Below are 22,298 nucleotides of genomic sequence, written 5' to 3'. Positions count from 1 at the left end.
AGCGGAATCATCACAAATCCTAAAAACAGATGGCGTCGGTTCACAACTGGACGAAACACCAGACGGAAAATGACAAGATGCATACGGGCAGACATCATCCCAACCCTGCACCGGATTCCGCCTGCTTTCCTCTCTCCCCCCCCCCACCAAAACCTTCACCACGCCATGCCCTCGACAAAAGACTCAACAATAATGGCAAAATGAAAATGAAGGACGTCTGAGCCACTATGTGTACGGATGTTTAACACAACACACTTCATTCAACGAGAATAACACTCAAATGGAAATGAAGACCCCCCCCCCCCCCCCGCCCCCCTCCTGCAGCCTCAGGAGAAAATAAACTCAAGAAATGTGGAACACGCTGAAATGCGAAAATCACAAATTTCTTTTTACATATGAAAGCGAAGCCTTTTCATCTAGATTTAAATATATTTTTCATCATCGTTGAAGTCACATGACCACGAGAAGATACTAAATGTACAATCCTGCTAGAATGACAATCTATATGTGAGAAAGGATAGAGAGAGAGAAAGCAGCAATAAGGTCTTGTTTTCATGCACTACACAGGAACAGCTAAGACTTCCGTATTACTTCAGTAACATTACACGCACTTTAAAAAAAGGACTTTACATTGGCTGCCTTTTTTTTCGCCTTTTTTTGTTTCCTTTTTTGAAAAATAAAACTGGAAACCAAAAAGGATAAACTCCAAAAAATAAAAACAGCTCATTCTGAATACGTGATTACTACAGTCAGCATATTCATTATCACCAGCATCTCCAGGTATCCTTTAGGGCCTTGTGTGACTTGGCACAGCCCAGCTGTCGTCAGAATTCACAAAAGAAAGAGGAGCGAGGGATGGAGGGGGGGGGGGCGCTCTTGTTCTCCAGTGTAGAATGTAGAGTGCAGTCGTGCTGTAGACGGGCTTCCTTTACAAAATCCTGCTCGATTTGAGTTTATTTCATTTAATAAACACAAATAGTACGATATGAATGAATGAATATGACCAAATGTTGAGTTCTTACTTTAAATCTTTTGAATGACTGTGAATTGTTGTAAATGAAGCCCAGGGTCGCTTGCGCTGACCGACTGATCCGAGGTCAGGTGTGCCAGCGTGACTAAAACCACCCCGAGCCGGTAACACAGACGTATGCTGGCCCTGGATCAGTTTGGAGAGCGCACGCTTCTCCCCCGAAAGAATGGGTTTGTTTCGCTGCACTGGGCGGGGCCTTCGCCGCTCCATCAGCAGGCGCAGACGGAGCCACCTGAAAACGCCGTTCTTTAATTAAAGGCGTCCCGCTCCAATAAAGTGAACAAACTTTGTGCAAAGTCGGCCGCGGCGTCCGCCCAGGCACGAAATAAAACTAAACTCTGGCTACAGCCGCCTTGTGTGGTCGAGAGAGAGCGTTCCAGCCACGATGCCTCTGGGAGGGGGGGGGGGGGGGCTGGATGAGTGTGTGTGTGTGTGTGTGTGTGCGTGCGTGGGACATTCTCCTCAGTTCTGCATCTGCTCAAAGAACTTGTAGGTCGGGTTCTCGTAACCGTTCTGCTGCATCTTCGACAGGTGGCGCTCCTCGGGGGTGACGGCAGCGTCCACCTGGAGGACAGCCAGGGGGGGGGGGGGGGGGGGTGTTATATATCTACACATACACAAGTAAACAGCTTGAGCCACACACAGGTGGGCCGCTCCTCACCTCGATGACTCCGTGGTGGATGGACGTGTACTGCTTCTTTCTCAGCATCACCAAGGTGATGACGATCACGGTTGCTATGACGACGCCTCCGACCATCAGGCCAATGATGGCGCCCTTGTTGGAGCCCACGTCCTCTGCGAAGAAGACCTGTGGGAGGTGAAGGACAGACAGTGGCGTGGAAACAACCAATCACGGCCTGATTGACGGATCAAACGCGGCGAGAGAGCGGTTATCGGGTTGCTAAGCAACGCAGTGATGCTAACTGCGCTCAGATGCTTTTTCTTTTATTGCAGTGTTTGAAGGAGTTTCTATTTACTGATTTAAATGACTTTTTTTAATGTTTCAAGCAGAAGACAACCGACTCTAGAGCAGCGTTATGCCGTGAGGGAACAGAACCCATGATGATTTTAATTTGTTCATGCGATTCACACAAAGAAGAAAAAATTAAAATCCCAGCAGATGAAGGCTTCAGCCTCTCTGCACAGATTATTACGCTGCTGGAATTAAGGATGAAAATAAATAAGAAGCCTCTTCTGAAGGCAGGAAAACAACTCCAGCCGTGGCCCGAACCCTCGCCAGCGTCAACACGAGCACCAAACTGCAGATAACTAACAGAAACTCAACTCGACTCCTGCAGAATAATCCTGCAGAAACCCGACCGGGGTTACGGAGAATATCAAACGGAGGAGTCCAGTTAAGGAGGTTTCTACGCATCTAGGCTGCAAGAAATGTGACGCGTACTAAAAAACGCGGATTAAGGGATTAAAGCCTTGAGGTGAGAGGAACAAGGCGGTGGATTTGGGCTTTATGAGGGTGGGTGCAGGTTTTTGTGCCAGTATTACAGTATTGAATGAGATTAACGGATGAATGCAGAACTGGGTCACAGCCTCCTCCTGGTGAGAACAGAAACCTGTGGCTGACCAGGCAGATAACACCGAGCCAGAGGACAGAGACGTTCAGTGTGACGCACGCATTGTCACGCTCGTCTCCATGGTGACAACCTTGGAGCAGAGTCAAGACTTTAACCCGATCTGTGTGTGTGTGTGTCGAGTTAAAGCATCTCCTTGTGTGTGTTTGTGAACCCTAAACGCGCTCCGCTGCCTCCGGTTGTGCGTTTACCAGTTTCTGGTGGTGAACCTCATATTCGGTGCTCTGTCTGTCCTCCGTCTCCATCCGCATCTCGGGAATAGCCTCCATCTTCATTCCAGCCACTGACAAGGGAAGGAAAAGTAGCATCTATTATGGATGGTGGCGCTCTGCTGCTTCCTCTTCCTCACGCAGTTCTGTTACCGAAGCGGATCACAGTCAGTCCCTTAAACCGGACGGACAGAACCGCGCTGGACGCAGCGTGTACAGCAGAAGCACGACAGCAGCTGCAGGACTAACCTCTCAAAAGGTCAAAGGGGGCAGGCCGACAGAAAAACAGCAACACATAAACACCCAACAAGGCTGGGACAGCAGCACGAACCTGGCCGTGTGGGAACGCCTCTGTCGAGACTTGGGCGAGAGTCCACAGGCTCAACTAGAGAGAGAGAGAGAGAAGGACTTTATGGATGCTGGTTCTTTCAACTCCAAAGGGATCAAACTGGAGAACAGGCTCCAGGAAGTACCCTGGTTCTCAGTGTTGGGCTGGTTGAAGCTCTCGGGGTGGATGAAGCCGACCCCCCCCAGGCCCAGGGTGTCGCTCTGGCCGTCTCCCACCTCCTGGTCGGGCATCAAGGCGTCGTTGCCGTAGCTCATCCTCACGTCCGTCTGCAGGTTGGCCAGCTGCTGGGCCATCTCCGCCTGCTCCCGCTGGAGGAGCTCTGGATGGACACGAGGAGGGAAGGCAGGTCAGAGGAGGAGGAGGAGGGGGAGGAGGAGGAGGAATGGCTTCCACCGTCGCTGCTTCTCTTCCTCGTGGCGTGTTTTGGCTGCGTGATGCAGGCGACTAATAAAACTAAAAACCAACAGAAACCCTGAAAATGAGGCACCAGAGAACAGGAGGGAACAACAACAACGACAAAAAGCTGAATCCGGGGCCGGGGGGGCCGGCGTTTTGAGCATTCAGTCTCTCCGTTTCAAGCAGCCCAACCAGGACGGCGTCTCCTCTCGTCTCCTCTCGTCTCCCCCCCCCAGCATGAAAACCCTTTAGGTGCAGCTCATGGTCATGTTAACCCACCGACTTGGTCCTGGATGTCGTCGGCCACTCCAGGAACCTTGTAGAGGAGACCCAGGGACTGGTTCATCCGCTCCTCAATGACGCGCAGGTGAGTCAGCACCTTTGAGCACAAGTGAGACGGCATCGTGAAGCCATGAAGGTGAGCGCCCCCCCCCCCCCCCCCTCCGCTGCTACCTGAGGTCTGATCTGAGCAGCTTTCTTGGGATCCACCATGCGGACGTGTTCAAAGTGCTTGAGCGTGTGCTGCCGGTCCTTCTGCTCGGTGCGTAAGTACTTCTTCAGCAGGCTGAAGACGTGGCGAGGCTGCAAAAAGACCAGTCCAAAATCAAACGGGAGCCCGACGAGGCCCGTCGGTCATCCGGAGAACAACCGTACCCTGGGCGGGTCCTGCTGGAGCGCCGTCAGGTAGCTCTCCAGAGCGAGGCGGCGCCGGTCGTTGAGCAAAGCCTCCACGCGTGCCATGTGGGTCTCCACCAGCTGCTGCCGCTCGTTGGCCGCCTCCTGCTCCAGCGCCTCCACCCGCTCCTGGAAACGCTGCGCACAAAAAGAAACGGCAACCCGTCGGTGTCCGCAGGCGCCCGGCGGTTCCCGTCGGGTGCGTCCGCGTCTCACCTGGATCACAGCCTTCTTGTCGGTGCGGGGGAGATTCTTCGCTTCCCTCTCGGCCTCTTCCCACTCCCTCATCACCTGGCACAAGGAAAGGAGGGAGAGAGTCTCCAGAAGGGTTTTACCGCTTAAGTGGATCTGATCTTTTCACAGCTGTCTGAATAAAGTGAACATCTGTGCTAACATCTGTGCTGGAGGCGCGTGTGTGAACACTTCGTTCAGATATTGCAGGAGTTCCTGCTTCAGGGTTTTACACTCGGCCAGAGTGCAGCACGATGGAAACGGCTTCGCCTCCCCTTTTTTATTCTACATCTGTGACATCACTTCCTTCCCCTCCAGCCAAGATGGTGATTTCTGTGCCGTGTCCTCACAGCGCCCGTGAGGTCGGAGGACTGCGTGCATGTAGCCAAGCAAAGAAACAAAAGCAACAAACGAGTCACGACATCGTTCGTGTTCCTGTCTGGAGCTTTGGGAACATCTGGAACATTTCTGCAGACCATCTGGCTTTCTTGCAGCTTAATTCAAGAATGCAATTAGAATTTAATTGGCTTGGTCAGCTCAACCAGGAAGGATTATCAAACGTACCTCTTCTCCCTCTGCTTTTATTTCAGGGAAGCCCTGCTGTGCTGCTCTGTGTTCCTCCCTCGGAGCTGACATTACTCCTTCACGCGTTTGGACTTTTAGTCCCTCCTCTTTCCCTCTCTTTGTCTCTCCGTCATTACCTGGGACATCTTCTCGCGGTGCTTGGCCTCCAGGCTCTCTTTGGCCTTCTGGAAGTGGGCATGTTCGTTTTCGTCGGCGGGCGTCTCCAGGTAGTGATCCACTGTGTCCGGGGAGCTGGGCGTGGCCGTGGGTACTGCGTGGGGCAGAGGTGGAGAGGCAGCGGCGGCGTGAGAAGAAGGCGCAGCAGCTATTACACGGACCGGGAAAGCAAGCTGGGTTATTAAGGTTAGAGCGGGACCAGAAGGTAAGCAAACCAGCGCGTCCCTCTTTTGAAGAAGAGAAACAGAAGCATTGATTTCCTCGAGGAAGTGGAGGGAATAACGTGCAGCAAGGGGAGGATTCCTGCCTGGATGGTTCTACAGCCCTTATTCCCGTAGTTCTGATGCCCATGAAATGACTGTAATCACAGAACTTAGCCGTCGTTACTGCACATGCGCCACAGGACAGTCCTTGTTCATCTGCCACGCCTCACTTTCCACTCAGGGGGATTAAAAAAATGATTATTTTATCGTAACCATGGCAATGTAAAGAGTTATTCGGCCTCTGAGGCAAACTCCCCATGAAAACGAATCACAAATCGGCGATCTACTATCTGCACATGCGTGACGGAGTGCTATATGAGCCAGGACGCTGTGAGAAACACTGATGAGCCCGTCTGAGAGAAAGGAATGGTGAGACAGGCGGGTAAAGTAAGAAAGGAAAAGCCTGCCAGGTGCAAACTGGTTCGATTAGAATCACGGACACGGTGAATAAAGGTTAGCAAGACTGGAGCAGACGAGTCGAGAAGAGAAGAGAAGCAAGAAGCTTTAGCGCAGGCTGGATCGGTGAGAGACGACCAGAACACCAGAGGGCTTCCGCCGGACGGACTTACTGACGCTGCTGCAGACAGACAGGCAGTACGCCTCCGACTCAAAGTTATTCCTGTTGCCTCCGCAGCCGCCGTAGATAAACCGAACACAGCGGCCCTCACGGCGGTCAAAGAACCAGCGGGGCAGCATGGCCCGACACGGGCCGGTCTCCGCTTCGGCCCAGCACACATCTTGGAGGACACACACGTACTCGTCACAACTTTATCTCGCCCGTCGCGTTCACCTTTATTATCTAACGTTATAAAACAGAGCGAGACGTTAATAATGCTACTCTGAATTTAATCTGAGTGCAATTTAACCATGACATGAAAAGAATTAAGCCGCAACAACCAATTCTGGTCTCAATGGGTCGTAGCGAATGAAAGCTCTGTGACGACAAACGAGCACAATCTGGAAGATGACCGGTGAGGAACGGACTCGTGTTCAGCAAAGCGCAGACGCGCAGAGAACACGTATTTGGGACGTACTAATCCGGTTCCTCCAGATGCCCTCAGACTGAATGGAAGAAGAACCGAAACTCATCACAGGCGTTCCTCACCTCTGACTACCTCTTCCACGGACTCAGTGGTGGTGGTGGTGGTGGTCGTCATGGCAACATTGGTAGCAGGCTCATAGCCGTCGTCGACAATGTCATCGTCATCTTCTTCCTCCTCCGCCAGTTCTTCATCCTCCTCTCCGTCTCCGTCCTGGTCATTGTCCAGCATGTCCTCCTCCTCCTCCTCTTCCTCATCGTCTTCGGCCACCTCCTCCTCTTCTACCACAGATGGCCTGGCTTCCTCTTGCTGCTCCACTGGCTCTGGCTCCCGCACCATACTGAGAGGGAGGAAGTGATGTAGAGGGGGGGGGGGAACGAAGGTATGGGATGGATGGGGTGAAGACACATATGGCAGAAAGAAGAGCAGTTGGGGGGTGGAGAGGGGAATGGGAAAGAGGGATGAAATGAGGAGGTAGGGAAGCAGCTTCTGCGTGTGCCGAGGTATTACGCTTTGTGTGTGTGTGTGTGCGTGTGTGTGTGTGCGTGTGTGTGTGTGTGTGTTTGCGCACCTGTTATCAGAGTAGTCCGTCTCTGCTCCGCCCCACCACACGTCAGAATCATCAGCGTCCTGCTCGGCGCTGTTGGTGTCACGTTCTGCCTCCGCTGGACAGCAGACGAACTCCACGCCTCTGAAGCGGTCGATGCCACACGGCAACAGCATCCCGTAGTCATGGAGATTCATGGCGCGGTCCCCGCAGGACTGCAGGGAGACAGAAAGCAACGGTCTTTGCAGAGACACGGACACTCTGGACATGGACAGAGCGGTGGTGAGCCGCTCCCTCACCTCCTTGGCGACGGTGTGCCAGTGCAGGTGGCTCTCGCACTGGTTCATGCGCTCCTGGTGCAGGAACTTGCACTTGTCGGGAACGAGCAGGGCGTCGCTCACGAATTCCCCGACTGCACCGAAGACAACATTCACTTTAGCGCCCACCCGTGAAGGGCAGCTTCTAGGAATCGGCGAGCGCCGCCAGGCGACTCACCCAGGCAGCGGTAAGGCACCACAATGTGCACGTGGCTGCGGCACTGCTTGCGCCCCTTCTTGCACCAGTTCTGGATGCTGACTGGCTGGTTTGCTTCCACCACATTGGTAATCTGCAGCTCTGGATACACCTGCACACACGAACGCCAGCCTGAGCCAGTTTTCCTCAGAGTTCAAACTTTCCATTTCTGCAGCCTCCGCTGTGTTCGCTTCCATGTTCCTCTCAGCCATGCCCAACATCTGCCTCTGCATAACATTCCCAATCGGCGGCGTCATCCCTCTCCCAACGTTCCCCCAATTTCTTCTTCATGCCGCCTCCTCTGGGGTTTTCCCTCCCTTCCCTCATCTCTCTCTCAAATTCTTGGTTTCTCACGAGACTCACATTTTTCAGATTGGCTCTTCTTCAATCCTCAAGTTGGAGAAACCTCTAACTTCTTTTTTTAATGCTAGAAGTTAGTTAGTGAGTTTAGCCAAAAGCAAAACACACATTTTCACTCTTACCAGGAAGAACATTTTTGGGTGAGTCAGCAAGTTTTTCTTTCGAACACAATAAAATCGTGACTCAAGATGATCCAGACACTTTGTTGGGAGCCATTTTATACTGGAACTGTATTTTCTGTACAGCCACTGTGCGTCTGCTTGTGACGGAGGCTAATGCGTTTGACATTGAAGGATGCAAACATCCTCCCCGAACGATGTTACATTAGCTCGCCTCTCATCCGTGAGTCGACGGTCACGTGCCTCTTCACAGCGAGAGAAGATGATAACACAAAACCTTTTTTCTTTGATTTCTGAAAAGAGACTGCAGAGTCTTTAAAATGCTTTTTGCCGCTTCCAGTTCTCATGTCTATTTCTATTAGATTCTAGGAGCTCTCTGACGGATGAAGAACGGTGCTAGCCGTAAAGCAGGTACAGGTTGTTTGGCATCACTGGGTTTGTTATCAGTGCCAACAATGGAAAGATAGGCTGAGCTGTTATTTGAGAACTCTACATATGCATCACTTCCTCTTATCGGACTCATGACGAGTGAGGAGTGAACGAGCTCAGAGTCGGTTCTCCTTGGTCAAACAATGAGGTCACTGTTGTTTCGGTCTTTGGTTTTCGCCAAGCTGCCAAAACAAATCCCGGATTAAGCAGCTTGTTTACTGAGCGGAGTTCTGGCACCACGTCGTCCTGACAAATTGGGAACGCTGGTAAATAAAAATCTGTTTGCAGTGCCAAACCCACTCACTTTTCTGTGCCCTCTAAAACCAGCACACACACACACACACACACACACACACACAGTGTTTTATTGGCTTAGAACCTTAACAGCACGGAAACTTGTTTTCAGCCAATTTTGCCAAACCTAAAAGATAATCTTCTCCAAAACGACTAAATCAGACAATCCAGTCTGGTTGCTTGTTAAATTGAGCGGCTTCGCTGCTACCTGCCCGATAATAAAAACACTCATTTGTCTGAGTGCGTCACCCTAATGGAGAAAACGTTGATTATCCCACTGAAAAAATATCACAAAATGTATCACCAGGCCTACTGCTCATCTAGGACAAAATAAACTCGGTAATAACAGTCAGAGGAAATGACAAACTAATCACTGAAGAACACAATCACTGGTTTACCGCTGCTATTCTTCTTAAGGTACGGTTGCATTATCAAACTGTGACTACACTTATATTACAAATATCTTATTCAAAATTATTTTTAACAACAATTAATAATCGTCTCATAAGATGAATGAACAAATGAAAAGCTCCCAATCATGTCAGTGGAGAGAAACATTTTCTTTAAGCGTGCTGCTGCCATTCTGTCTGATTTTAATCTCAAACTGAAGACATGAGTGACTGCTGTGTGAAATAATCAGTCGTCCTGATTCTGATTGATTCTGGAGGCGCTTCACTCCCATTCATGGGCTCAATGGCAGCGGATGCCGAGTCAGGGCTGACACCTGGCAGTAAAATGTGATCTACTGGTGTTTGACTTCATATCCAAATGCTTAGGAAGTGTCCCATTTTCCAAATTGTGCCTCAACACTATATTATGTCACACCAAATCACTGCTGCCATTTTAATTTAATTTGTACTTTTGTCTCCAAATGTCCTTTTATGGTTTAGATTGTTGTCTAATTTCATAAACATCTTATTTATTTCTCACCTTCACTACTTATTTCTGTCAATGTGCTGAAACGGAAAGTCTATTGTATCTTATATAACCCATAATTTCTACACCCCTTCAGGCAGATTTAATTTACATGCAATAAAGAGAATACTGCAGGAATAAAAGGTGGATTTATTTGACTGTATAATGTGTAGCTTGTGTTGGGTTTAACGCCTACACACTTGGAATACTTTACCTCCTGGCAGTACTGGAGGATGCCCTCCTTGGTACCAATGCAGGTCTTGGTACTGGAGGGGTCCGGCTCCCACTTGCCACTCTGAGCATTGATGTGCATGTTGAGTTTACCGCAAAACATGGCCACCTGGGGCTCGGCCAGGAGACCCACAGAAACGTCTGTGGGCACCTAGGAGAGGAGACAGAGTGGGTTTAATGAGATATAGTATTCCTGTTAAAACACCTTGCGTATTTCTGCTAAAAAATGCTCGATGGATGTAATTACATTTGATCACTTAGAGGGGGGGGGGGGGGGGGGCAGCATTAGATGAAAAGTGAGATGAGAGGAGAGGAGAGGGATGAGTTCGGAGAGAGGATGGAAAGAATCGGACGAGAGCCAGAGACGTGATGCGAGACTCTCTCCTAATTTCATCAACCTTTTGATTTGAACTCTCTATTCATTAAAATCACACTCGTAACCATGGCAATGCTGGTCATCACGCCTGATGCATCGGTTCATATTTGCTATTAGGAGTTAGCCAAACGAGGAAAATAAAAAAACAATAGCTCCTGAAGAATGAACTGGCTCAAACAGAAAGGCCCGGGGGCAGTTCAATGCGCCGCCGTTTACGGCGTTCACAGAAACTAACCGGCTTTGCGACGCCGTCCGCGGGAGCCGGGCACATCTGCGCTGCCATGAAAGTTTAAAGAGTGCTTCCAGGACAGGATTGTGCTTATATAACCTCTGTTAATTTCTCTGCGTTAGCGCCGCACATCACAACAGCAGGGGGTGTTGAAGGCATGGAAAGTGTGCACGTGTAGGAGAACGAGAGAGTTCGCCTCCGGCACGAATGTATTAATTTTGGTGTTAATTTACGCTCCTGTGTGTTGGGTTGCTCCTCTGTGTGTGTGCGTGCGCTGCTGTCTTCCTACATAAGGAGGAGACGCAGACAAACTGCTGAATGTCTGTATTGTACCGGCAAATGAGCTAGAACAAAATGGGAATGGGAGTGGGGGAAAAAGAGGAAACAGTGGGGGGGGGCACACGACTGCTGCCATTGTGTGCTCCCTAATCTCGTTAATGGTTTTGAAGGCCTTGGCAGGCAAACAAATGTTGTTCTGTGAGATGGATCACATATTTTTGTCCTCCAGACGTGATTTTCTCCGAACAGCCAGGGGCTAAAGTTCTCTAATAGGAGGAGAGCTGGTGGAGGACGTCAATTTGGATACATGTAAAACTGAAAGCCCAAATCTTTGAATTGATTGAACACCTCTCCGGTTTATCAGCTTTCAGTATGAAGTATTTATACACAATGACTAGCATTTATCATCTGCAGTCTTGTCGACTGTATAAATCCAGTTTCTTTTCTATTTCCAATTTGATCGTGCAATTTAAAAGCTTACAATTTTATTCCAAAATGAGCGAACTCATGTTTAAAGTTTGCTCATGAACTGATTCCACTGAATCCATTAGTAGACACTGGTTTATTTGGACATGAATCAGGTCCGCTAGTAGTTGTGACGTTCTCTTTTCTAACATGAAACCCTCGACTTGAGAAACGGCGCTGGGGAAACCCCGAAGGAACAGTCGGCCAAACGGTCACGCAATTTCTTTTTCTTTGTGAATTGTGGAGGTACGTGCCAAGAAAACACGCACAGGTCGTCGTAACCTGGTCCGATGGGTCAGTAATGCAAAGTTCACATCCCCTCACACAGCGTGATGAGCCGCGAGCTGCAGCAGCACGGAAATGAGTAAATCCCTCGTGCACAGACTGACAAAGTCCTGCAGAAGCTCCTCAGCTTCAACACATGGCAACTTGACACCGGTGGCTATAAGGCATGACCCCGGGCCATCTGCACCACATGGGGCCGTTTAGCTTGGTTCTACCATCTGTGAGCAAGCAGCGCTAACAGGGCATGAATCAAATCCCAACCTTTCCATTAATAGTAAAACCCAAGGCTAACGGTTTCAAATCATCTTTTAAATGCCCCACTTCCTGGATGCCCGGCGTCATCCTGACCAAATGCGCCTCCTCTGGGGCGTCTCCCTGTTGCTTTATAACGAGAGATAAACTTTCTTCTTTGCTGGAGGCACAGGTAGGAAAATCTGTCCAAACTGCACGCTGGCATTCAAATTCTTTGTGCCATCCCCCTTCGGCTAGTAAATCATAGCCTCTCCAATCACTCCTCCGTTTCCACCCATTTGCTATCCCCCATTGCTCTGTCTGGTGGAGGAAGAGAAGGTGGGGGTAGGCCAAGTCATTCCTGCAAGCTTATAAATCAGTCCGGGGATGACGGCGAAGGCCGGGACGGGAGGAGAAAGTGAGGAAGAACAATAATCACAATGGCAAGAGAGAAAGAGAAATTGGAGAACAGATGAATCAGACTATAAGCCTTCAGGCTTCGATAGGTCAGCGCCGTGTGAGACAGAAAGGACGAGGGGATGGACGGAGAAAGAGGCTGAAGGAAATCAGACAAGGCTTAATCTAGAAAGAGGTAGTAAAAAAAATAAAAATAAGTCCAATACCCGGTACTGAAATTCTCCTGGCATACAAATATTCGCCACATTCACGTCGGCTCTAAATCTTCCAACAACAAGAGAAATAAAGGATTGCATAAAATGAGCATTTATGTTTCTCATAAAGAAAAGATAATGACAGGAAGCTTGAAAGGTTTTTGATTTGTTTTCTTGTGGCAGCTCAGGGAAGCTGGAATCCACCCCGAGTGAGAAACAGATGGACTGAAAGAAAGTCAGACTGACGGATGAGAAACATCAGCAGACGACAAATGCATTTTACAGAAGACCCCCCAGGATCCCTCCGTCTTTATCCCATCTCAGCTCTGCTAGTCTGCCAGCCGGTGATTCTGCAGCAGTAATCTGGGCACTGAGGATTAGGACGGCAGCCCGGTCAGGACAAACATCCCCCATCGGTCTCAATCTAGCGTGATAGCCATCGTTGGAACACCGAGGACGAAGCCAAGGGAAAGGATGCTGATGCTATAAGAGATTGACCCCGAGAAGATAGTCAAATTAAAGTCAGCAGAAAGCCGAGTGGCGTCTTGCTTGGTGTGCTAATTCTGCCCCCGGCAGAAATGACAAGTCATGCAACTAAAGTAGTGATCCATCAAAAATGTTTTCCAGCTCCCGGCTGCTTCGATTAATCACGCTAGCGAAAGAAATACCTCCAGAGTTTGATAAAAGTGAGAAAGGAGTTACAAGAACGAAAAGAACGAGAACAGACTCCCAAACTTGAACTATCGAGTGTCCAAGTCGTTCAAGTTTGGAATGCAACGATGCTTTTGAACATCCCCATCATACCGCGAGCATGAATGGAATTCGTCTCATCCCGAATGACAGAAAGAAAAATTACAAACCGCCAATCGAGTAATGAAATGGAACAACATAGTTTGGAGCTGTGAAGCGATTCAAGCATCGTCTTGGGGGAAGGTAATTTGATAGACTGGTTTGCTAACACGAGGAGGTTTATGACAAAAACCAGCGCATGATCGTGATACTCGTGACAAACAGGTGACCCATTTCCACGGCTTTAAGCCACAACCCAGATCGCCTCCACCCAAACCCGAGATGTTTCCTTCTCATAGACGCTCAACCTCGAGGGATTACTCTGGTATAATTTAAACAACTGAACAGCAAGCGGATCAGTTGATCAGCAGAAAACATGCTAATATTTCATGAATGCTAATTATTCCTGTCCAGCTGCTGATTTGATTATTTTCTACTTTGACTTTCTCTTATTTAACAGTGAGCTGAATATCTTTGGTTGGCAGAACGAAAGGAGCATGAATATGGATATATGACATGGAAAGAAACAATGAATGACTCTTGAATTGTGCTGCATAAATAAAATTAACCTGACAAATAATCCCTTACAAACGTTGATTGTCTCTGCACGGACTTCTTTTTACTGGAAAAAGCTAATTAGCTTCCAACTCAAAACATTCACCCAGAAAAACCGGTTTCCAGTTTGAGCTTCTGCCCCTTCATTCTCAAAGGACCCGAAGCTTATTGATTTATTCAAATTCATGGCACTGCGAAAGACGCCATACATCTTCTTCCGCGGGATGTAAATTGCCGACCATTACCGTCTCAAAGTCGCTGCGTTAACAGGCTTGCATAAAACGTACCGATACGTGTGAACAAACACGCCGACGGTCGGCACAACGGCTGCTGTGATGAGCGTAAAAATATATATAACAGGAAAACGTCAGAAGCAAACAGTTGGGGGGGCAGAATATAGATATATTGCATCACACACACACACACAGATAGAGTTTAATGTATTCATGTGGGCGCGCCCCCCCCCCCCCCCAAATCTTTGAAGTGTCCCCACAGGAACTGCTCCTGTGGGGCTATTAATTGTACAGTCTTATCTGAGTGGGCCAGGCCTGCCGCGGGGAGTTGGATGAAGTGGTGGTGGTGGTGGTGGAGGTGGGGTAATGGCGGGGGGGGGCTGCGTTAGATCAGTTCTCACACCAGGGGGAGACTCCCTGGAGAGTCAAATGTGTTTCAAGAGCTCCAACTCTCTGTGGTGCACATCGTAAGCAGACATCTTAGGCGAAGATGAGCTTTTTTGGGGGGGGGGGGGGGGCAGGCCCTACCACACCCAACAAACTGCCAACTGGTGGGTGTTTGAGACCCTAAACAACCGCTCAGATATACAAAAGTACATGTAGATAACTAATCGATCGATCGTCAGAGCATTGTTGTCCGACGGGTATTTACTGTGGGAATCTGGGTTCGATAAGACTGGGGAGGTGACAGGGAGGAGCAACACGGGCGTGCGGGTCCTGGATCAGCTCGGTCAACATTTTGAGTAGCAAAGTGAATCAGGTTATTTGGACATTTCTTAAGTCTGAGTCAGTCTAGGAGGAATATCGATTAGCTTATTTGTTGGGAATAAAAAGATCACGTAAACATGCCGTACCTTGTTTGACCCCCCCCTCCGTATCTCGTCCCACAAGTCCTCATCTTTCAAAGTTTCCACAGAACCCTCAGGAAAATGTAGGTTAATGCGAGCTATTATTTTCCTTTACACCCAACGTCATTATACTCCCTCTTGGGGGATGAGCGTTAGCCAGGAATTAGCATCTCAGACAAATCAGCCTCAAATCTGATTAGGAGTATGCAGAAAAGACGTTTTTGACTTCTGTCCAGTAATTGGCTTAGCGGTGATGGAGAGACTCCCGGTTTTCTTTGCTATAATCACCATGGATGCGGAGCAGCTCGCAACCCCGAGGATCTGCTTGCTACACACGCCAACAACATCGTTATCCGAGTCACCTGGGAGAGGGCATTTCACCATCGGGGTTTACAGAAGGGATAGCGTATATAAGGGAGGATGTCTGGTGTGCATTGCAGGATATCGTGTAGCGCGGAGTCTAAACCAGTCCAATTACCAGCTTGTTTAGTAACTGAAAGTGGAAACTGGCTGAACTGGTATTCGGCTCGGGACACAAAACACACTGAAGTGTTTGTGCTTCCTACGACAGCAGATTGAGGAAACTCATCAACCTAAAAATGATGGTGCTGCTTTGAACTTGACTGTCCACTTTGCAAAGTAGCACATAACCTTTTTTTTAAGACCATGAGACTCGCCTGGCCCTTGATTGGATCCATACAAGTGTGCTTTACTCGACCATTTAATTCCCTAATAGTAATGACATGCTGGATTTGGATGGATGGAGCACATTGCCCCAGATTTCAAAAGAGGCTATGGGTCCTTTCACAACCACCGTGTTTGGACTGGACTTCCTGGCTTTTCAGTTTGATCTAGACAAAAATTGCAGCCAAGGTTCAGATCAAAGGCCTGGTCTTTGGCCCCCCCCAAAAAGAAGAAAAAATAGGTGTACAAACTGAACAATGGTTAACAGCTGGTGATGAAAATCAATTAAATCTGGATCTGTGAAATCTTCAAAGTTACGACCTCCAGACACTCCATTGAAATAAATAGCCAGACTAAATATGAAAAGTTCGAATTGGAAATTACATTGTTATAATTAATACTAGCAAAGAGATAAACAGAAACACACACACGCACACACAGGGCGAGTTCTGCTTCACTCCCGTTTACTGCACAATCGCAGGAAGCACGCCTCCGTCCTGGAGACCAAATAGGAAACGGATCCTGGAACAGTAGGGCGGTCACAAATACCGGTCCATTTCCTGACGCAAACCTCCTTCCCACTCCTCTGACTTACACCCACCCACCCTCACACACACACAACTTGGCACTTTAAACGCGTTCCAATTTCACACTCCCCATTGGCAATTGATGATTTGTTGCCCGATCCGTAGCGGCAGTCGCCTCGAAAACCCTCTGAACTGTGAATCTCATTCCGAGTCTGCGGCACATCAGAAGCACGGCGTATTGATGACACAGCATTCCCGATGAAAAGCACTTTGAGAAAGATCACTCTGATGGGGGGGGGGGGGGAGGTAGGAGAAGTTGTATGGAATGGTGAGACGTATGATCGGAATAACATACAGAAGCCTAATTATAGTTCTGGCACCAGGCTCTCGGGAAGATTCCGGCGCTATGGCAACCCCGAACACCCAAGCCGGCGTAGGGAGACTGGGAGGAGAGGAGAGAGATGAGATCACTCCTGTAAAAGGAGGAATATGGCTTTCAAAAACAACGACCCTCTTGGGTCTAGTGTGTTGACATGAGGACATGAAATAGAAACACTTCATCGTTGATCATGTATTTGAAATAAAAAGTCCAACCTCTGCTGGAGTAAAAGGAGTGCTCTGCGCATATTAAATAAAAAGGAAGTGCTGAAAAGATTTAAAATAAAGATGTGAGAAGTAAAAGAGGAAATGAGTCCATTTCCACTTAGAGTGAACACTTCTACACATTTGGGCACACTTGCAAGAAAAACATGGGTATAAATATGTGAATATAAGTAAATATTCATATATAAAAAAAAAAAAAAAGAGAATAAAGTCAGAATTATCATTCTTGTACTCTCAGAATTCCAACTTGAATCAGAGTTCTATTTTTTTAAGAGACCCTAATCCTCTATTAGACTTCTGGGATGACACGCATAAATAGAATGTGTGTCTTCATTTCATACAAAACCAAGTAAATACTTAATCCAAATCACATTCTTCTTCTAATACTCGCACAAGCTCGAGGTCTTCTCTCTATTCCTGCACCATCTGAAAGCTTCCTGACCTTTAGTTCTGGAACATCGACAGAATCTGGCACATGTCGGTACTTGCTGTGTTTGAACTGCGTTTGCAGACGGAACGAAATCTTCCTCTTAATTCAAAGCATGAGAATGACAATGTCAAAGTTATAAAAGTTAAATACAATCTCTGTTCAGATCTGGCTATTTTTAACGAGAGTGACAGATGGCATTTGAATTAGTTTGATCAATAAATCCCTTTCAGGTGTTGAGCCTTTTTATTGACAGGATGGGAGCCCGGAAGGGTCAGACACTCACCGCCTGCTTTTCAGGACAGAGATATCGAATATTTCACCTGCTGCTGTGCTGCATCAGCCTCGACACTAAATAAATACGGGGGCGGAGTAAAACTCTCTGCTGGTCTCATCTCTCATAACAGAGCTGCTTTAGCTCATTACACCGGTCCGGTCTGGGATCTGGAACACGGACCTGCTGCAGCATCAAGTCAGACACATCGGAGCGCCGGGAATCTGAGTCGTAATGTACGGATGTCAAACACACACGCGGATTGAACACACTGGCTGCAGCACTATCCGGCCTCACATGGGCGTGAACGTACACGCCGCTCTGACTTGCTGACCAGCTCAGCCATCAGGCGCCGATGCTGCCGCTAACGCCCGGACCAATCCTTGATTAAAAATTTGACTGAATTGGCTTTGCTCAGATTAAGACATGCTGGGCCGCATCGGGTCAGGAGGATGGTCAGTCTCACACACACACACACACACACACGGCACACCCTCAAGCGGAACACTTAAGACTGCCGTGTCTTCATCTTCCTCTGGAAGCATTGTCTAATTGAGGAGCAACGCGTTTCTCCGCCCGGTACTCAGACTCTGTACCGACGGCTGCTTACTCAGTGAGAAGCGCGTCTTCGCGGCGCACTGCTGATATTTACTGATGGAAATAATGCCGCGATGGTGATGAATAGTGCTGCCTGGTGGGAAGGGAGAATGCCGTGTTCCCTGAAGACTGCCAGGCAATAAAGCTGCCGATGCGCACGAGTTTGACCTATTAGAGCTAATTATTCGGCCGTCAGGAAGAGGGTGAGGAAGATGCTTTTTAAAGGACTGACTTCTAATCAGACAGTCGTAACATTTTGTGAACATGCTGGATTCCTGCCTTTGTTTCAGCCCTGTCAATTAAATTGATCTTCCAAAGAACAAATGTGCACAGAAGCCAAGGTTGAAGTTTTCATGTTGTATATTGCATCACCTCCTGGTACAACACCACCAGCGTGCTGTCTGAAAGTCACATGGTGGGCTGGCATTGGTTGAGACTGTTTTCACGCGAAGCCAAATGCTTAAGAATCAGAAATGTTCTCACCCAGATTAATGTCTAAGCCATTTGCCAAAATAGCCTCAAACATTTTGCCCTTAAACTGAGTGTGGTGCATCAGACACTCAATATTCAGAATTGTTAATCATCACAACCACGACTTCGTAGAGGAGGTAGCTGTTTAGCAAGAACATCGCCGTCGCCACCGTTTCCAGGGGCTATGACAGCAGAAACAACAGTATCCAAAGGTCAGGAATTCTTTTCTCCGGGACAGACAGAGGGGGGGGGGGGGGGGTAGGTACGGGGGGAACATTAATTTGGAGAGCTTCGGCGTCATTGTTGCTGTTGACACAACTGGGCTGGACAATGTGTGCCGTTTGAGTGAGGAATTTTTACAGCCCTCTTTTTGTAGCACCGGCTGGAAATAAAGGAATAATAAGCACAAAAAAACCTCCTTTCTTGTCTCACAATGAGAACAACATCAACCGCTGTCCAGCACCTTTGATCCATCGGTCACACCGACCCAGGAGGACAGGGAAGAGATCCAGGATGGCAGCTTGGAATGAAGCGGCTTCGCCGAATGTTCAGTCCCGCAAACATTATCAGGGCCGTTCATTTCAGCTCTGTGATTTGAAAAGATTTTAATCCATCTAGTTTTTGGGGACAGTCACAATCAGAGCAAAGGCTTCTTTTCATCAGGACAGTAAAAATGATCAGCAAATAAAACAAAATCCAGAGCTCGAGAAAGCAAAGAGTTAACACCGGGATTAGCTTCAGATGACCTGAATCCAGCGTGAGAGATGCATTTTGCTTGGATGAGAGAAATTTGGCAACAAGACAGGCGAAAGTGTTTACAATAAAAGCGTAGATTCATTAACGCCGTGTGGCCTTCCTGCTCAAACAAACTGCAGCAGGAGAGGCATCGGCAGTGCCAACAGACGTAATGGAATTAAAGGAACTACTAATAAGAGGATGGGGCTGGGCCGCCCCGGGCCCAAAGACTGCAGTACGCACACAGACAGACTGTCCACACCCATCCAAGAGCCATTTCCCAAGGATTTACAAAAACACAACGGCTGGCATCCAACTTCCACGCTCCGTAAGGAAAAGCAGCTTCTAGAGCCATGTGGATGTGTGTGCGTGTGTGTGTGTGTGCGTGTGTGTGTGCGTGTGCTTGTGTTGCAGTCCTTGGGGTGGCAAACAAACCCTACGAACATCAAAAACTCACATCTCATTTTATATCTTATTTAATCTTACTGAAATATTCACCTCCTTTGCTCGACGAGCTGCTCGCCGTCCATTCCGAGTGCTCTGATTACAGGCTACCTGAAGGAAACTGTGGTCAGCCGCCACATCTCTGACTCAGAGGGGGGGGGGGGGGGCATAAAAGCAATCGACCCTGGACAAGTAAAACCTTTATCACGCACACAAGCGGTAACTGTAGCAGAGACGTTCAGATAGACCTGCAGCAGCTCCATATTGCAGGTCCCGTCTGAAACAATTACAGGAATCTGTCGTTTCCATCGCAAGGAGGCAGAAAGAATTTAAAAAATGTGGCCTAGAGTCACGGCAGCGGCTGAACGCCTCATTTAAATAGATGATCAGACCCCCCTGAAGGACTATTTCACTTCCACTTCCTACCAATTATTCTGCAGCCCTCAGTAGGGGAACTACCGTCTGGCAGGAATATAAGGAAATGTGGATATTTTCATCCATAGACGTTTGAAATCGCTGAGCAGCGACTGCGTGCAACGAGCTCCTCTTTTGAGGTATTTAAATATACCTCCTATTTCTATTCATCAATATTACAGCAAACTCCAGCGTAGATGCGAACAGACGAGCTCCTTTCTGCTTCCCAGTCCTCCGACCCTTGCTAAATGCTGCAGTGCACCGCCGCCATCTTACTTCCACTCTCTCCTCTCCTCTCCTCTCCTCTCCCATCTGACGGGAATATGAGCGACAGCGTTCAGACTGCGTTCGGGAGATAAACGACCATTTTCACGGCTCGGACCGGATCGCGACGTCACATCTTCATAACACGGAAATTAAATTGCATATTGACTTATTGTCATTCCCAAAACACGCCCACTCCCTTAAAAAAAACCCTGCCCTGAGGATATGGAAAATTATTCATGACGTTTTTCGTTTATTCCAGATCGAAAATCGAATCGGCTTTAATGGCGAGTGACTAAACGCGTTACAACGCCATGTTGACGACATTTTTACGGGTGGCGAGGCATTTGTAGGTGAATCAAACTTGTTGGGATTTAACGAAAAAGCAAGTTTCTCCTTCGTTTTAAATATACCGGAAGGAAAAACTTGGATACAGCTTGAGATTACGGGCGTCGGACAGTCTGTCCATTGTCAGGCAGGCCCGATAAATCAAAAATCACAGCCCGAAAAGGAGACTTTGTCCGGTAGACGGGAGCACGGAACGTCGAAAAGCGAGATTTCTGTTCGTTTTTAGACAAACTCTGGATTCTGAGAGTATTAGTTACAAACGGAACGTTAGTAACAACATTCTTAATAGTAATTAACCCTCATGTGATGTACGTATTAGTTTGTTGCCCCTGATTTAGTATTATTTAACTATTCACAATAAAGTCAAGACAACTTGATTTTTAGGAAGACTTCCGGTTGCAACCTTCAACGTAACGTTTTGGACAAAACACCGTTTATATTTGTGTTCGAACAATTTTAATTTTCGCTCAATTAAACATCCACACGGACTTTTTAAAATTAAATAACTCCGATAAATTCAGAATACGCAAAAACTCATCGAATAAACAAATTCCTACCTTTAATTCTGAAGGTCCTCCTACTACCCTTCCGGTCAAGTTGTAGCTAACTCTAGCTAGCTTTGCCCAGCCGAGACAACGGAATGGTGGAAAATGCTTAAATTCTCACACAAAAAAAACGCGTTTTCTTACCTCGGCAGCCGAAGCCGAAGCCGCTAAGGCCAGCAGCAGTAGCGCCACCCGGTCCCCCATGTCGGTTCACCGTCACGCCGCTCCTACAGGTCGAGTTTCACCGGAAGGCTTAAAGCTGGAGACGCGAGAGACCGTGTTCCTGCGCCGGTAGCTCCTGTTGTCTGATGGCGAGCGATACCGAAGCTGCACAGCTGCTCAGCGCCAGATCACGTGACCACGTCGGAGCGGCGCTCGCACGCGCGCATATATTATTCTGTATTTACTTACGCACGCACACACACACACACGATATCGGCCTACACACAAATAAATCATGAAGAACTGCTGACAGAATAATTGTTCATACTTTACAAACGCCTCATTTTAATCACCGATCATAGAAAATAAAGCAACCACTTCAAATGATTTACCGACATTAACAATACAGATAAATCCCACCTGCCATTCACAGCCATCCATCACAGGGATCAGTCACAGCACGCTCGGGTTCAGTTACCCGCCACTATAGTTCAAATAACGCATTGTTCACGATCTTCATTAATATCACAAAGGCAAACATCTTTTCCATTTCAAAGAGAATCCACTTTGGTTCAAACGAACATCCGACAGAACAGCTCAACTCGCACGGCTTCAAGTAAGGCAATAAAAAAACACCCTGTTCATTACAAGCAACCCGGTTCTCTTAAGCTGTCAGCGCCATTATATTCAAGTCTTTGTGTGCGCATGGCAGGTTCAGACTTGGCATGGTTTGAAAACGGCTTTAATCTTCAGCGTCTACCACAATCAATTACATAAATGGAGGTTTTTTAAAATTAGTCCTGCATAAGCAGACTCTGCATTGTATCCTGGAAATACTTTTCTCCTCCAGTGATGTCAGGTTTCTCTCCATGCTGACAAAAGCGGTCCTCACCTTCAAAGTGTTTCAGCAGGCCTTTGAAGTGCACGGATAAGAATATTGGTTATTAGGCAGGAAAAAGTAGCAGCTGCGG

At 48.0% G+C, this 22,298-nt stretch overlaps 1 protein-coding gene across 2 annotated transcripts; it reads right to left on the bottom strand.

Moving 5' to 3' along the window:
* Window positions 1-302: 302 nt before the first annotated feature.
* Window positions 303-21,402, bottom strand: appa (amyloid beta (A4) precursor protein a). Of its 2 annotated transcripts, XM_068756423.1 has the most exons (17): window positions 21,310-21,402; window positions 9,915-10,082; window positions 7,566-7,695; window positions 7,370-7,482; window positions 7,095-7,285; window positions 6,589-6,863; window positions 6,053-6,220; window positions 5,181-5,314; window positions 4,465-4,539; window positions 4,228-4,386; window positions 4,027-4,155; window positions 3,853-3,952; window positions 3,302-3,496; window positions 3,160-3,213; window positions 2,811-2,902; window positions 1,692-1,838; window positions 303-1,594 (listed from the first exon to the last, which is right to left on the bottom strand). In XM_068756423.1, the coding sequence occupies exons 1-17, from the start codon at window positions 21,367-21,369 to the stop codon at window positions 1,493-1,495; spliced, it is 2,292 nt and encodes a 763-aa protein (XP_068612524.1). In that variant the 5' UTR covers window positions 21,370-21,402; the 3' UTR covers window positions 303-1,492. The 2 variants fall into 2 exon arrangements, with proteins under 2 accessions (XP_068612524.1, XP_068612523.1); XM_068756422.1 differs by having other exon boundaries at window positions 4,228-4,539.
* Between the last annotated feature and the right edge of the window lie 896 nt (window positions 21,403-22,298).

Source organism: Brachionichthys hirsutus, chromosome 24 (genome assembly GCF_040956055.1).
Source record: "Brachionichthys hirsutus isolate HB-005 chromosome 24, CSIRO-AGI_Bhir_v1, whole genome shotgun sequence".
Classification (NCBI taxonomy): domain Eukaryota; kingdom Metazoa; phylum Chordata; class Actinopteri; order Lophiiformes; family Brachionichthyidae; genus Brachionichthys; species Brachionichthys hirsutus.
This window is presented reverse-complemented; position numbering and strand designations above follow the sequence as displayed.

Bases quoted from the DNA above. Each gene is read 5' to 3' on its own strand.
- appa (XM_068756422.1), bottom strand. From the start codon at position 21,369: ATGGGGGACCGGGTGGCGCTACTGCTGCTGGCCTTAGCGGCTTCGGCT. The intron at 3,214-3,301 runs GTACTTCCTGGA...CTCTCTCTCTAG, and splicing joins GCCCAACACTGAGAACCAGG to TTGAGCCTGTGGACTCTCGC. The intron at 1,595-1,691 runs GTGAGGAGCGGC...GCTGTCCTCCAG, and splicing joins TCCACCACGGAGTCATCGAG to GTGGACGCTGCCGTCACCCC.